Source organism: Ambystoma mexicanum, chromosome 2q (genome assembly GCF_040938575.1).
Source record: "Ambystoma mexicanum isolate Mex_15411 chromosome 2q, UKY_AmexF1_1, whole genome shotgun sequence".
In the NCBI taxonomy this organism is placed as follows: Eukaryota; Metazoa; Chordata; class Amphibia; order Caudata; family Ambystomatidae; genus Ambystoma; species Ambystoma mexicanum.
In genome coordinates, this window is record NC_090924.1 from 494129768 (window position 1) to 494145671 (window position 15904).

The window sequence follows — 15904 nt, forward strand, 5'->3', positions numbered from 1 at the left end:
ATCGAAAAACACAGATCTAGGAACCGGTATGAAGTTTCAATATTGTATACCTTCTGGCAGTCAAGGGTCTTCTTGGCCCGAAGGGGCTAGAGACGGTATCGGCGCAGGAGTAGGTTTGAGGTTATTGACCTTGCTTGGCTGCCTTTGTGCCTGACTGACCTGGCGCGGTTGTAGCCAAATCTACCTATCGCGTCGACACCGAAGCCGTATCAGCCAAGGCCTTTTCAAAGACTTTCAACATTTGATTCTTGAAGTCCTCCTACTCCTCCCTAGACACACCCCCGGGTATGCTTTACCCCTGTCGTCAGACGAATCAGAAACACTTCTGCATCAGCCCTTCTTTTTGTGAGATGATGAGGAGTGGTGAGATTCGCTACGCAACTGCGAACGTTTCTTGCACTTCTTGTGGAGACGTCCTTCCTGTGTTTCTTGGAAGTAGGTCTGAGGACTTTGGAAGCAACTTCGACAGGAATTTTTATGGCGGCCTGCCATGCGCCAGTTTTGCTGAGCGTTCCTTCACCGCCTTCAGGTTCATCGCCAGACAAGAACCACATTGCTACATATCATGGCCAACACAAAGACACAGATAGTGTGTGGGTCCGTGAGGGACATTTTAGAGTTGGAGTCATTGCAGTGTTTAAACCAGGGCGGTTTAGGCCAGACATACTGACGGAAGTTCGAATTCATTCGAATCGAATCACGAGTGTGTTCTGAGTAGCATGCTGAGTGTGTGGAAAAAAGGAACTGATGTAAGGGGGCGAAGTGCATTCCTTTAATATGATGATCGACCTCACGTCTATTGTTGAGGAGTGGCGTGCCTACACATGAGAGAGTCGTCTATAACGATATCGAGCGGCACTATGCCCCCTGTTGAAATAAAATCTGACCAGCTCATGCTGGATCACTATCTATCAAGTTGAGGATTCTGCAGGATAATGCAATTTATTGACTGAAGTTATGACACAGCTATTTGAATTCAAAACAGAAGTAACATCAGTACTGTTGATTCCCATATATGCGGACAATGTATTGTTGAAACGGAGTTCCTCAAAGGAATGGGAGTCCTTGTCCCATAGAGGAGAGTCACACACAGTGAGGTCACACGTTCCCAGACCCCTAGAGAGGGTCTTGCTTAGCAGGCTCACCTCCCTACCCTCAAAGGGGATGGATCTCCTCTGGGGAGAAGGGACGAATATTCCAGATTCCTTACAGTGTTTATAAAAGCAGAGGAAGTAGGAAAGCTGGGTCTGCTCGCACAAATATGCATTCCACTGTATCCTGTAATTATGTTCTGATCGGCACAGGTTGCATTTTATGAATGTCATAACCCAGTGTTTAGAAGAAATTAAGAGAGGGTCACATTTGCAGGAAGTTGCTTAAATATTCCAGCAACAATTAACATACTTTTCATGTAAGTTAGTACTAGTGTAGGGCTACACCAATTTGTATTTATGCCCCCAAATCGGTGTAGCATTATGTATGATTATAGCTTACTATTGCAGTTTCTTCAACTGATGATGTTTAAAAAGTATGGCACCAAAACACAAACTATTTGATTATTGAAGCCACGTGAGTTATCATTATTGAATTAGGATATGTAGTAGCTAAAAAACGTAGCAATGGCAGTGTTTAGCCTTACAGGTGAATGGATGGTAAACAGATATTGTCGTCATGTGGATGGCTTGGATTAAGAATGTTACATTGTAGCAATGAAAGATCGTTCGTAATGTGCAATCAGTTACAACAATCAACTTGTGGATTGGACGTGCCATACAAATTGTAGAGAGAGGTGGATAGATCCACTGAATATTAAGTACAATGTGCACTATGCAATGAAATTAATAGAGAAAGGTGGATGCATCCACTGATTATTAAGGGCAATTAGTCTTATGACTAATTCAATATGCGTGTGATACACGGTTTGTGATTTTGAGAGAAATTATTCCTAATTCTGCCCATGATGAAGTTCTGCATTAATGAATTTGTGTGGGAACAAAACATGTTGGGCTGGGTGCTTCACAAGGTGATCAGGGTTATGGGTAGCTACTGAAAACATTTTATATGTCTAATTTCTATTTAGAGATAATACACAAATGGGATTAATTCTCCTGTCTGTTGCTTAGTGGAATGTTTATTAGTTGTTAGTGGGATCTCTTTGGTGTTGATGCACTAGAACACAGATTTTAAAACTAAATAGTAGAAATTAATTGACCAAGATAGTAATGTGATGTGTTGTTGTATTAGAACTATGTATTATGTTTATAATTATCAACATTGAATGTCGTTTATTTAGAAAATGTATCTGTGATGTCTTTGTTTGTTAGGAATATGTATGTTTGGTCTGTCGCCCTGAATTTGGTATTAATTAATAGGTGCATTGTGTAATATTAAGATTGAATGTATTTTACTGAATGTGCTTCTATGGTAAGAAAATTGCCGTACAAAAGCCATTACCTCTTGGGAGTGTATGTATAAGTGTACTTTTTTCACCCATTATTTACTGACATTGAAGCCTGAAAAGCTGTATTGCTCCAAAATCAAGCCTCTAAAAGCACACTTGGTCAAGAAATGTCGATCAATTTTATTTCCTTGTAGGCAGTTGGTTTTGTTCTGAACCCTCATGTGACAAGGATTAAATAAGGTACTTCTACAATTAACTCATTACATTTCAGACAGCTGGCTTTCTGGACATAATTGACTGTTATAAATCTCTGCAGAATGACAGCAATGTTGATAACACAGAGATTCACCCACTGGTTATTTGACTGTTGTAGATGTAATCCTTAGAAAATTCTATCATTCCCTCCCCAGAAGATTCACATGTATTAAAGCCCTTTACCAATGGCTAGTAAAAAGAACCAATAATTTGCTGCAATTGATATTGGTGGGTAGTTCAATACCATTTTATCTAAGTGGTCCCTACATGAACAACAGTTTATATATAGAGCATACAAAGCACCCTGCTGGCTTTTCATTGTGTTTGATATGTGCCTTAGTAAACACAATGCACAATATGCAGTAATGTTCATCATTTATATAGTTTTCTAAAAACAAAAGGGGAAAACATCTATCAGATGGGACCATATTATTTATTCTAATATTTTACTGATATTAAACTTTCGTTGTGATTGAATAGTGTCATGTATATATATGCTATATTGATTTCCCCCCTAATACAGACTGAATTTAAATGAAAATACTGGATGCAATGTTATAGTGAAGCATCAGGAACGCAAAGTGAAAAACTCTTACAAGTTACACAATGTTGCAGGTGGGGTCTGGATATATTTCAGACTCGCCTGTTTGTCTGCTGAGACTACGCCTAGACTTGAAAAATAAGAACGGGTCAGAGAAGCTCCTAGATCTACTGATTATCAGGAGGGTAGCCATAGGGTGGAAATTGGCAAACATCCCAAATTCAAAGTGTGGGAGCCTCATTACGACCCTGGTGATACCCCCTCCATTCCAAATGCCTTAATGGCATACCTCTCATGACTCCCTTCACACCCCCAGAAAGCTACTGAGAATACCTTCCCATATTCTGTGTACAAGTCATCAAGAACTGATTTCTCTTTTCCTTGGATGTAAAAATACTGTAATGAGGAAGCTGAGCAGAGTAATGAAGATCGATAGAAGCCAGAAGCACAAGCTGTGATCTAGTGGTTGTGAGTGCATTATTGATGCTGGGATATTTAAACCATGGAGCCAGTTGACTGAAGAGAGACGCGGGCTGGGAGAATCTCGTCCTCTCTGTAGTAACAGAGATCTCTGCACTGTCAAAACATCTGTGGAGCCAAACGGCTCACTGAGGAGGCAGAGGAGAGCAGATTGCAGAAGCCATTCCACTGCAAGAACACCACAAGAGGAGGGAAGATTTCTTGTCGTATGTAGGCATTGAGAAGCAGCCTCCACACCGCGCAAGTGCTGAGCAACCCAGAACAGACAAGCAGGAACCACCAGGGACATGGAAGCTGCAAGGCAGAGGCAGCAAACCTGGGAGGAAGGAACAGGAAGCTGACAAGCCCTGCAGGCTGACCGCAGGAGAACCGACACACATCACAGTGAGCAGGTGAGTCCGCCCAAGCATATGAGAGAGAATGGAAGACTCAATATTTACTAAAGAAATACAACTGAATTAATACAAAATATTGTCAAGTTTGCAAGTGTGCCCAGTGAAACATACAAGAAAGTCCTGGTAGGAGAATATACAAGGCAGATACAAGTTGCAAGAGTATTGAGTGAAGTACGTGAGGAAGCCCTGGCAGTAGAACGTAGCATGCAAATTCAAGTTGCAAGTGTGTTAAATGAAGCAGCGAAGAAAGTCCTGGCAGGCGAGTATACCAGACAGATTCAAGTTGGACAAAGTGTAAAGCAAATTACAAGAGAAAATCCTGATAAGGATACATCAGGGATAGCCAAAGAGTGTATTGAAAACATACATAAAGGAGAAGAAACCTGTCAGAAGACTATACCAGGTATCCTTCCAAAATTAAGACTGACAGACAAGTTTGCATACAAAATATTTTGCTGACCATAAGAAACCCAAGGAAAATTCCCGTCCTTAAAAGTTTAAAGTACAGTGAAGAGAAATCCAGAGAAAGGGAGTCATCCTCTGGAACTGTGGACTTTATCCAGCTCGAACTTTTGTGGACTTACGCCTTTTCCTTTTTGAACATTTGTGCACTTTTCAAGGCCAAAGGCCTTTTCACCTTAGACTTAATTTATAGAGCATGAGGGCCAGGATGGTATTTCGGACAGAGGATGTTTTTGCTTTGGACATCTTGACAATGGACAGACCCTTAGGGCCTAATTATGGGTTTGCCGGTGTGGTCATTCTGGCACCAGCATTGTTTCTGGACCTGCAAAACACATGTTTGCCAGTGGGGACAGGGATCTCCCAGCAGGCCTGACCTGCCCATAGATCAGGCCCCTACTGGCAAAGAAATGCCTGAATCACCGGCACCGGGAATACCAGTGCCAGTGATTCAAGCAATCCCATCCCATGGAGTCCTAATGGACTCCATGGGAATGGGAACTTACTGGCTCTCCACCGCACTTAATATCCTGGCAATACCAGGATGTCAGGTGGTGGAGATGATAAGGGCAGTTTGCCGGTATCCTGCTGGTGCTACCGGTGGGATACCGGCAAACTCTTAATGAGGGACGTGTTTGTTTTAAGCCTGGAAACACCACCTAGAATAGGGATAGTGAGGCATTTTCCAACTCCTTATTGTTTGAATAAAGGTTTATGGTCAAAACCATGAGCTCTCTGTTTTATTCCTGGTTATCCCATCCTTGAATAATAAATTAGAAGGATAATAATAGCTGTGGACAGGGTGCGTTCTAAACATAAATTGATGTTAGATGTCCATGTTGGCTTTTTGTAAAAAATCTAAATGTGGAACCGATTTTACTGATATGTCATTTTACATACTGTTTAGTAATGAAATCAGTTGGTATAATATAAGTATTCTCCCCTCCCCCACTGTACCTTTCCCTGTGTGTAACGAAGATAATGCATATCCTTGTAATGCGCCCAGTTACCCCAGGGTTGGGAGCGCAATATAAATAAATAAACAAACAAACCATATTAATAAAACAAAATTCTTGAGAATCTACCTTCCATGCCCCTGATGTCATGTTTATTTTCATTCTTCTTTTCATATTGGTCAATTTTGCTCTTCAGAAGTTGTATTTCTTTGCGAAGCTCAGCAACAATAGTGCTATACTGAGCAATGTGATAACTGGCATTCTGGAGGTTACGATTTACCTGGTGAGACAAAGTAAGAAGTAATCAAACAGAGTACTAGAGATCTACGTACTGTATAAAAATAGTATTATGATCTGACTTTTTAATTCATAGGAATCAGTTGTACGAAAGGAGTAGTAACAACGCTGACCTTATTACTGCCAACCAACTTGACATAATGGCCGTCACCGAAACATGGCTGCATGAAGATGCCGGCCCAGCCCTTTCACTACCTATTCCTGAAGGTTACACCATCTTCAGAAAATACAGACCTCTAGCCAAAGGAGGAGCTGTAGCACTCATAGCTAAAAAAGGACCTGACCCTAAGAGAACTGCCCAACTCCTCCTTCCATTCAGGAGAATCACTTTCCATACAAATCTCCCTTGCCAACACTGCATCACTCACCATCTACTTCATTTATAGGCCACCTGGACCAATATTATCGCTAGGGGAGGATATCTCCCTCCTACTGTGCAATAACACAAAACCCTCCTCTAGAATCATTATCATGGGAGACTTCAATCTAGGCCTAAATGACCCTACAGATTCGAATGCCAAAACTACAACCAACACAATTGAATCACTATGCTTTATGCAACGCATCACCTCACCCACACATAACAAGGGCAGAACATTAGATTGGCTAGCAGACATGAACTGTAACACTAATATCACCTCTAACCACTCCTGCCTATAGTCCGACCACAACATCATCATCTTCACCATCCCAAATTTCATCTCAGCCAAAGCACAACCGAAATTGCACCCTGCTGCGCAATCTAGAAATACAGGCAACATCACTCCAGAGAACATGCTCCCTATGCTCCACCCCATCACCAACTATCAATAGTCAGACCTTGACCCCAACCAAATGGTGGATTTATATAATCAAACGTGCCGCCTAGCGATAGACAAAGTTTCCCCACTAAGCACCCGCAAGTCTAAACCCGAGAGCCCACCAACTCTTCGTACACTCATGACCTGAAAATGTTACGAGGCACCAAGCCATGCCAAGGAGACATCTGCCCTGTCCCATTCATTAAATATTGTTGCACAGAACTAGCACCCTTTATCACCTCTCTCATCAACAACTCGTTTGCACAAGGGATTTCCCAAATAGCCTGAAAGATGCATGGGTTCGCCCCCTCCTAAACAAACCTTCACTAGACCCCAACATCCCCACCAACTACCGCCCCATCACCACCGTCCCCTTCCTCCTCAAAATCCTTGATAGAGTGGCCTACCTATAAATACAGGAAAATCTGTAATCCAACAATAGCCTTGGACTAGGCCAGTCGGGCTTCCGCCCCGGGACACAACACTGAGGCAGCACTCCTCGATCTCAAAATCCAAATTGATGAGATCATAGACACTGAGAATCTAGTCATCCTGCTGCTACTAGATTTATCTGCAGCGGCTGACCTAGTAAATCACCAAATCCTCTGCCAACACCTTTCTGCCTCAGCTCAGTTCCCTCCCCAAGCCACTGCTTGGATCGATTCTTTCCTCTCCAACCGCACAATGAGAGGCTTCTCCAACATAGCAGCAGCCACACCAGCCCCAGTCCTCTGCGGTGTGCCTCAAGGCTTGTGTTTCTCATCAACACTCTATAACATCTTCAGTAAGACTTTATCTGACCTTCTGGATGAACAAGGTGACTCCTACACTAACTACACTGATGACACGAAAATCCTCGTACCCATCACTGGCAACTACACTGAGGACACTAACGCCCTGAATAAAATCTACCATAGCATCCAAGCCTGGATGGCGCAATACAAACTCTGTCTTAAAGCTCCTAGTAGTAGGCACCCAATCCCGACTAAACAAACTGTACTGCGATTATAAATCCTTTACCATAGACGGGAATCTCATCACCATCCTGAAGGAATGAAAACTCTAGGAGCCTACCTCGTCTCTTCACTCTCACTAAATAGGCAAGTCAATGCAAATGCCTCGGCATCTGCTTATACAGCCAAGATTCTTAACGCTTGCCGACCTTTCCTAACACCGGACAATTGCATCACACTAGCCAGAGCCTTAATCTTATCCAAACTAGACTACTGTAACATTCTACTCGCTGGTTCCTCCACAAACAACATCAAAAAACTTCAAATCATCCAGACCAACGCCCTAAGAGCGGCATTAAACATCCTGAAAAAAGAACATATCTCTGCCGCTAGGCACACTGTTCACTGGCTTCCTGTCTTAAACTGAATCAAATTCAAGACCATATCCATCACACACAAGTGTATCCCTAACACCGCCCCTAAATAATTGTTATGCTTGAACTAAAATGGCGCTGGTGCGCAGTGCATTCTGGGAGCGCTCGGAGCCATGATGGATATTTACTTCATGCCGCAGTGAAAAGCTGCACACATTTTGCTGAGTGTTAGATTCATGGTGCTGAGGAAAACATGCTTTCCAAACCTGGTATGCGGTCAAGGACATTTCTGCTGGGAAAGCTAACTTTGTTATGGTTTGTTACTGTTCTCCGTGGAGCGTGTTTTTAGAGGAGGGAGGCACTCTGCTCCTTGAGGGTAGCTCTCGATTAACCCAGCTGGCAACCGACGGCTGTTCATCAAGTGCGCAAGTGCCATTTCCAGAAGGTTCGAGAACTGCCACCCCTTTGCGGAGTGTGTATATATGCGGAAACACGGAGGTGGTCAGGTGAGACTTCAGCCGGAGAAGGACGCTTACGTCCGGTACTCCTGTGGGCTGTGGTGCTCTCGGACTGGCTGTTCCTGGGGTCTTCCAGCCGCTTCTGGGCGAGATGAGGAATCCTGTTACGCTCACGGTGATGTATTTCCTTTTGAATTCTTTGCTTCTTCTGTGATTTATGTCTATATTACTTTTGTGAATTATTTCTATGTTATTATTGGTTGCTTCTAAGATTTGAATAAATAGCCGTATAAGAGCTGATTATTTTCTAAGAGTATGTGGTTGTGAGTTATTGCGTCTGTCTGCGTTCAAAGTATTTGCTCTGTAATTGCATTGGTGATTTATGTTTTTCCGTGCACTCTGGGGAGAGCAATACAATACCTCCTCAACAAAATCACCAAACCCCATTTCCAAGAGACCCACCCGAGGCATTACCTCTCAACCTCCTTACCATGCCTAAATTCAAACGAGCCAAAGCAGGTGACCGTAGCTTCCCAGTAGTGGCGGCTAAACAATGGAATGCCCTACCTCTCTCACTCAGATCACACATGTTGCTATACTCCTTCTGCAAAAAATTGAAAACTTGGCTCTTCAGAAAAAGACCCCTAGCCTCACTCTAACTAGCGGTGCCAGTCTGTATATATGTGATTATGTCTACTCATCTATACCTTGTGATGCTGTGCGACTAATTCATCTATGTACTGTAACTAGTGCCCATATACCCCCGGGTGTGGCAAGCTCTACAAATGGAAATAAATAAATAAACCATTCATTGGCTTTCTTGTTCAGATGTAGAGGTTTGTAACCAAGGAGAAGAGTTAACTTAAAAGCTGTGCTGCATCATGTGATGAAGAATTTGTCTCATTTTAATGCACTACCAAGCGGGCTACTCTAGATAATTGCTGTGTCCTAATGAATGTATGGTAGTGGTATTACTACCATACACGCTTGACAAAACACCAAATGCTATATAATACAGTCGGTTTTCAGAAAGACCCAACATGTATAAAGTAAACATTGAAATGTATTGTGTGTAAATGTAAGTAATAATTGCATGTATCATTAAATAATTACCTTGTCAAGCAGAAAGCCGTTCATAGGATGTCCCACCCTAGCCCCCCCAATATGTTTCTCTCTTCTGAACACCTGATCCCTTAGGCAGCACAGGGTTGAAGTTGAGGACTCACTTACAAACTCTAATTCCGACTTTCTCACCATCACTGAGTCTTGGCTCAATAACACCACTCTATCAGAGCCACCGTAGCGATCCCTCCCAACAACCAGATTCTGCGGGTTGACTGTGGGAATAAAAGAGGAGGTGGTTTCACTACTGTTTAAAGCCCAGCTCCACTGTCATTTCTCGCTTAGGAACTCTCCTGATGACTGCGAAGGTTTGGTAGCAAAGCTACAAACCAATGACAATGCTTCTCTCACCATCATGGTCCTTTACGGTTCTCCCAGACCATTGCCTCTGTTTGAGGAACACGTTCTCAATCTCTTGAACAAAATTACCAGTGCAAATTCAGTGATTATCGTACTAGGGGATTTCAATCTATGGGCTGATGTACCCACAGACAAAGCAGCCTCATCCTTACTTTCTGCTATAGGGTTCTCCCGATGGGTTGAAGAACCCACTCATGTGGTGGGGCACACTCTTGACTGGGTACTGTCGCATCAGCTTCCCATTACCGAGCTGTCCATTATCCCCTGTCCTTGGTCCGATCACCATCCTCTGACCCTTCTTATCACCTCCCCTAAGTCTCCTCTTAGAGTGGATGCTACCCTGAGGCCATCTATTAAAACCAGAAACTAGAAAAGCATCACCCCTTGTAACTTGTCTCGTGTTCTTGGCGTTAGCCTTGGTTGCCTCAGGGATTATAACATGGCATCCGATTTAGCCTCTCATCTCACGGACACACTGAACACCACCATTGACACCCTCGCCCCAGTTATAAACAGATGTGTGAAACCTGAAACCCACCCACAATCATAGCTGGTTCAATGAAGCCATCCTTAACCTCATACACACCAATAGGTCCGCTGAACGAGCTTGGCGGAAAGGTCCTTCACCTGTCACTTTGGCATCTTAGAAGCTTTCGGTGAAGAACCTCAGAGCCGCCATTGTGCAACCCAAAACCTGCCATTATAATAAATAACATAGGCAAAATGAAGCTCAAAGGAGCGATTTATAATCCTGAGTGAATTTAAGGGCAAACCATGTATCAAAAATGTCTCTTCCAAGGATTCCACCTGATGCCAAGGAATCCATGATACCTTAATTTCCAAAGTAACATCACATCTAAAATTCATCAACAACCAAAGGGACTCCTCTAAAATTACAGGGCATTCCATTTCCTCCCCTGTTAAAACATGACCTGTCTTCCATTTCTCTCAGAGCACTGTGCTCGAAATGACCCAGATTGTAGCCGGTATGAAGCCCACTTCATGCACGTGCGACACCTGCCTGTTCAGGCTACTAATAAGCTGCCTTGATATCCTAGGCCCCTAGGTGACTAAATTGGTCAATCTCTTTCTCTGAAGGGTGAGTTCCACCTCTTCTCAAAGAGGCTTGGATCACCCCCGCCCCCTACTAAAGAAGGACAATCTTGGCCCTATGCACTGTCCTATCACTAATGTGCCCTTCCTTCTCAAAATCATGGGTCGGGTGGCATATCTCCAGTTCCAGATATTTCTTGAAGAGAACAGAATCTTGGGACCATGGAAATTGGGCTTCAGAGCCAGGCACGGCACTGAGACCGCCATGCTCGATTTAAAATCCAGTCTTCCTGGCATTGTCGACCAGGGCCGCCCACCCTCCTGATGCTGCTTGATCTCTCCCCTGCCTTTGACCTGGTCGATGATGTCCTCTTGGTGACCAGGTTAGAGTCCTTGATGGGCTGCTCTTTTTTGGGCCCCCACAATGTCAGAGTTGCAATCAATGATGTTAGTTCATCACTGACACTTGTTACCTGCAGGGTTCCACAGGGCTCTTGCCTTTTTACCTACTCTCTTCAACATTTACATCTTGCCTCTCCTGGGTCTTCTTGACGACCTGGGCGTCCTTCATACCAACTACGCAGATGATACCCAAGTAGTCTTAAAGCTTTCAGGCATCCACTCACTAGACACACTGGCCATTAACACAATCTATTCTACCATCCAGTCTCCAACTCCTTGGCCCTCAACTCTGATAAAACAGAGCTTCTGGTTGTTGCCTCCAGCCACATGCTTAAAAAACTTGCCACCAAATATAAAAGCTTTGTCATCGCTAACATCACTGTTAGGCAAGATTTGGTGCAGTACCGTTTGGGTGCACTACAACAACCTTGATCTCCTGTCAATAGGAACCCAACCTTTGGTATAAGTCTGTACTACACGTTGGCAGTGTGGCTGAGCAGCCAGGCTTATCTGAAGAGGGGTCAATGTGAGCAGTAGGGTTGTAACACAGTTTCACAGTGTCAGTTATTCAAATAAACACTTATACTCAAGGTTTCTTGATTAAACAATTATTAATTTATTTCACAGTCAGTAATATAAGCCTTCTTCAGAAGGGAGCAAAACATGCAACAATTATTATATACTTCAAAAACACCCTCTGTTTCTCTAAATCAGATGATACCCATTGGAGATGGCACAAAGATACTTCTTGCACCCTCAGGTGACTTAAATAGTTAGGACACTGTGGACATTGATTTATCACAGGTACATTCGGAGCAATACTGAGTTTGGTGCAAAGGTTAGATATGGGAATAAAACAAAGGTTAACAGATAATACATAAACAGGTAAGTACTTTTTGAACCTTCCAATGCCAAGTCAATTTTAACCCTTTCCTGGGGGAAAGGTAAAGTCACAGAGTCAAGGGTAAGAAGAGTCTCTCAGGGAGCCAGGACAGCCAATGTTAGTTGAACAATGTCTAGGGGAGCTGACAATCTTCTTTGCAGTTAAGTAAATGTCTTGCACAATGTTTTTAGAAATGTTTGTAGCAATAGGATTCACTTGAAGAGCCACAAGCTGGGAGGCTTGTGAGGGGCAAAGATGCAAGCAACTCTGCAAGGTTAGCAAAGACAAGTCTCAAATGAGATCAAGTGAGGCTACACCACAAGAGGTAAGTTCTCTTAGACTTTACAGTACCTTTGGTTAGAAGAAATGGTTCCCACTGGCTTCTGTTCCTGTACAGTTCTGCAGATCCTGGTGTTCGTGGGCATCAGTCTTGGGGACAAGAGGGAGGGCGTTCGGGGACTCCTGCACTGCAATGGGAAGGTCAGCGGCAGCAACGGGCAAACTTCAATTCAGTAGCACTTCAGCGTTTCAGCTCCTCGCGTCTGACAGCAAATAGCAACACTGCGGTTTTAGGATACCACTTCGGACTTTCCTCGTATCTGGGGTCCAGCACTCTGTTGAGGATCATGCCTGGCCAGTCCTGGTTCAGGGAAGTCCGGAGGATCTTCCTGGCGCTCGGGTCTGACTTAAAATCGATCTACTTGGTTTGGTGTTCCTCTACCTGGCACTTCGGTTCCAGCAGCAGTTGAAGTACAGCCTGCTTCGAGAGGATGTCCAAACAAGTTCACTTTGGAGTTGATTGGTCCTACCAACTCAAGGGGAGAAGTCGTCCTTGCAGGGCTTCTCTAGTCGAAACGATTTTGGAGCTTCAGCAAAGCAGCAGGGCTTCACCGGGCAAACCAACGGTTCAGGAGTTGCAGCAGGCGTCTCTTCCAAGTTCTTCTTCGGATGCCTTCGTCCAGTGGTCGACTCTGCCTTCCAAGCCAAAAGCCTCAACTTTTATGCAGGTTTCTCCCATTCATTGCAGCCTAGCTGTCAATCACACAGCAGGGTGGCTGTCCTCGCCGGACAGCCAGCCGGCCAATCACCTCTGGGTGCATTCCTGTAACCAAGGGGATTAAGCGCAGGGAGTATCGGGCACCTCCCTCACTTCCTGCCCCTGCCAGACATACTGGAGCCAGAGGCGGGCTTCACTAGTGAATCCCGCCAAAGACAAAACGAACAAAGGGACCAAACCTGGTTTGGCGCGCAGAGTAAATCTCAAGTAGGACCTTTCTGACAAGAAATGGTGAAAAAAGAGGACCGGGCCATTTTGACAAGATGGGCACCCATGAGTGCCTTACTGCAGCTGCGAACGCAGCCCGCTGTAAAAACACACAATGGTAGTAAAAAGTAAACCACTGCCATCAGCCATGAATTGTAGAAAGGTAACATAAAAATGCTACATGAGAAACTAGACAAAGGGGATACTAAGTAACCCCTCCAGCACCCTATGGTAAGATAGTGTGTGCTGGGCCTAGAAAGTTACAAAATGTAAGTAAAGTCAATTTCCCTTCACTGCTCTTGGAAACAGTAGTTTTACCAAGAGAAGGTATTTAAACCTTTGGGAAATCTAAGAGACTTCTCTTTGCCACTGCACTGAAGGTGCTGTGTGTCACAATGCAAAGATGATGCCTATGGAGTTTGTCAGACTCCAAAGTTAAAAGAAACACAGAGGGCCTCGTCACGAGTTTGGTGCTATTAGCGTTACCTCCAAACCCCCCAGCGCTATTAGCGCCGGATCACAGGTTTGGCGGAACAGTAAGTCCATATTCCCCATTGGCCTCGTTCGGGAATTTCCCATTCCGAATTGGGCCCAATGGGGAATTTTCAGCGCTACTACCGCCGGTGGTATTAGCGCGGCAGCAATAGTGCCGAAAATCAGCAAAAAAGCAGCGGATTTGCCCTCAGCTCAGAGCTGGGGTAAATCCTGCCAAACCCGTGATTTGGTGGACCGTTAAATGCATCGGTAGTAGCATTACTGCCACATTTAAGGGTTACCGCCAAACTCGTGATGAGGCAGAGTATAAATCACAAAAAAATACATGAGATAAAAAGTCCTAAAGTCCAACAAAAAGAGCTGGGAGTCTCTAAGGTAGAGAGGAACTGGCACATTTCTGAGAATTCTCCTTAATAATCACCACCCCGGTGGCCAAGAGTGTGAAGACCTTGGGTATTATCCTAAATGCCGAATTGACAATGAGATAGCAGGTCACCCAGATCCAGGCATCCTGCGGCTTCATCAACAAGCTGCTAAATCACATCCGCCTTTTTCTCTCACACAGAAATATTTATCTTCTAGCCTCAGCCCTTGTAAACTTACAGGTAGACTATTGTAACAGTCTACTGTCCGGTACCTCCCAATCCAACCTTTAAGCTTTGCAAGTGACCCAAAACGGGGCTGTACGAGCAACCTTGGGTCTCGCTAGACGAGATCATACTAACCATGCAGGGAGGGAGCTGTACTGGGGGCCCGTGAAGCATCGTGTCTCCCACACGATCCGCACTCTGACCCACAAATATCTGGCCCATGAGGCCCCCAACATATCTTGTTGGGCCCTTGAAGGCCTGTCAGCCATCTTGCACTCTCAGGTCCCAGGATCAAGCCAGACTCTCCCAGCCTAGATTCAGGCTGGTTAGATTTGGAGGCACAGGTTTTTACGTCCAAGCGCCACTAATCTGGAACTCCTTCCCACACGATCTAAGAGTTATCCAAACCACAAATGAGTTCAAAAAAAGGCTGAAGACATTCCTTTTCAACAGCCCCTCCAACTGAGCACCGACTTCCCCTGCCCTTCTGCACCACTAACCGCCCTCTTTTGTTGTTTGTCTTGTATTATCTTGTGTGCGCCCTGAGGCCTTTGGGCAAGCTGGCGCGTTATAAAAGTTAAAATAATAAATTGTACTATTCAACCCCAACCTGGATTGTTAGCTGTGTATGGGATGGTAGCAAAACACCCAAATCATTGCAAATAGTAAAAGTATTTTCAGGAAGTGATGGAGCCACGGTGAGTCAGGGGGGTGGTTGCCCCCCATGCTCCTCCCTGGGTCTGGTATGCCCTCTTTGGTGCTGGCAGGGCTGTGTGAGGGGTCAGAAATGAGAGTCGGCCACAAGGTTGTCATGTTTGTTCCAAAAACATATTTATTAACAGAAAAAGGGTTGGAAAAATGCCTCTCTTGCCCTATGCTTTCCCAGCCTATAAACCACAACTAGGGATCTCCCTGTGTCAGGATGTCAACAACTGAAAAACTGTCCTCACATCCATGTATATGATGTTGTTAAATGTAAATGCCCCATATATATATGGGGGATCTCCAAATTAGCTCACTAAGTTAAATGTAAATGGACATGGAAGGAAGAATTAATGATTTTCCAACATTCGGTTGCAAAGTCTGAGCAACATACCAGCACTGAGTCACCATCTAGTCGTTCCATGAGCACTGAATCTTCCTGTTGGAGGCTCAAAATGATAATGATTAGAGCTTCAAAAACCTAACTATGAAGTTCTGCAATGAAAGGATAAATCGCTGACCAGTAGAAGGCCATCCACGGTCAATGGCATGGGCCATGTGAAAGGCCAGATGCAAAATGGCTGCAAGAACTGATTTGGTAGAACAAGAGTTGAAGAGTGGCCTCAAAAAGTGGACGTTCCAACTGGGGCAACGGACAGTT

The 15904-nt window shown here is 44.3% G+C and overlaps 1 protein-coding gene across 1 annotated transcript in view; it reads right to left on the bottom strand.

Annotated features, from left to right (window-relative positions):
- LOC138569550 (kinesin-like protein KIF19) overlaps positions 1-15904 on the bottom strand; it is a 3041213-nt gene that overhangs the window by 1184141 nt on the left and 1841168 nt on the right. Inside the window, exon 11 of the mRNA XM_069647615.1 lies at positions 5620-5770. Within this exon, the coding sequence (XP_069503716.1) occupies positions 5620-5770 (151 nt within the window). The remainder of the gene's footprint in view (positions 1-5619; positions 5771-15904) is intronic.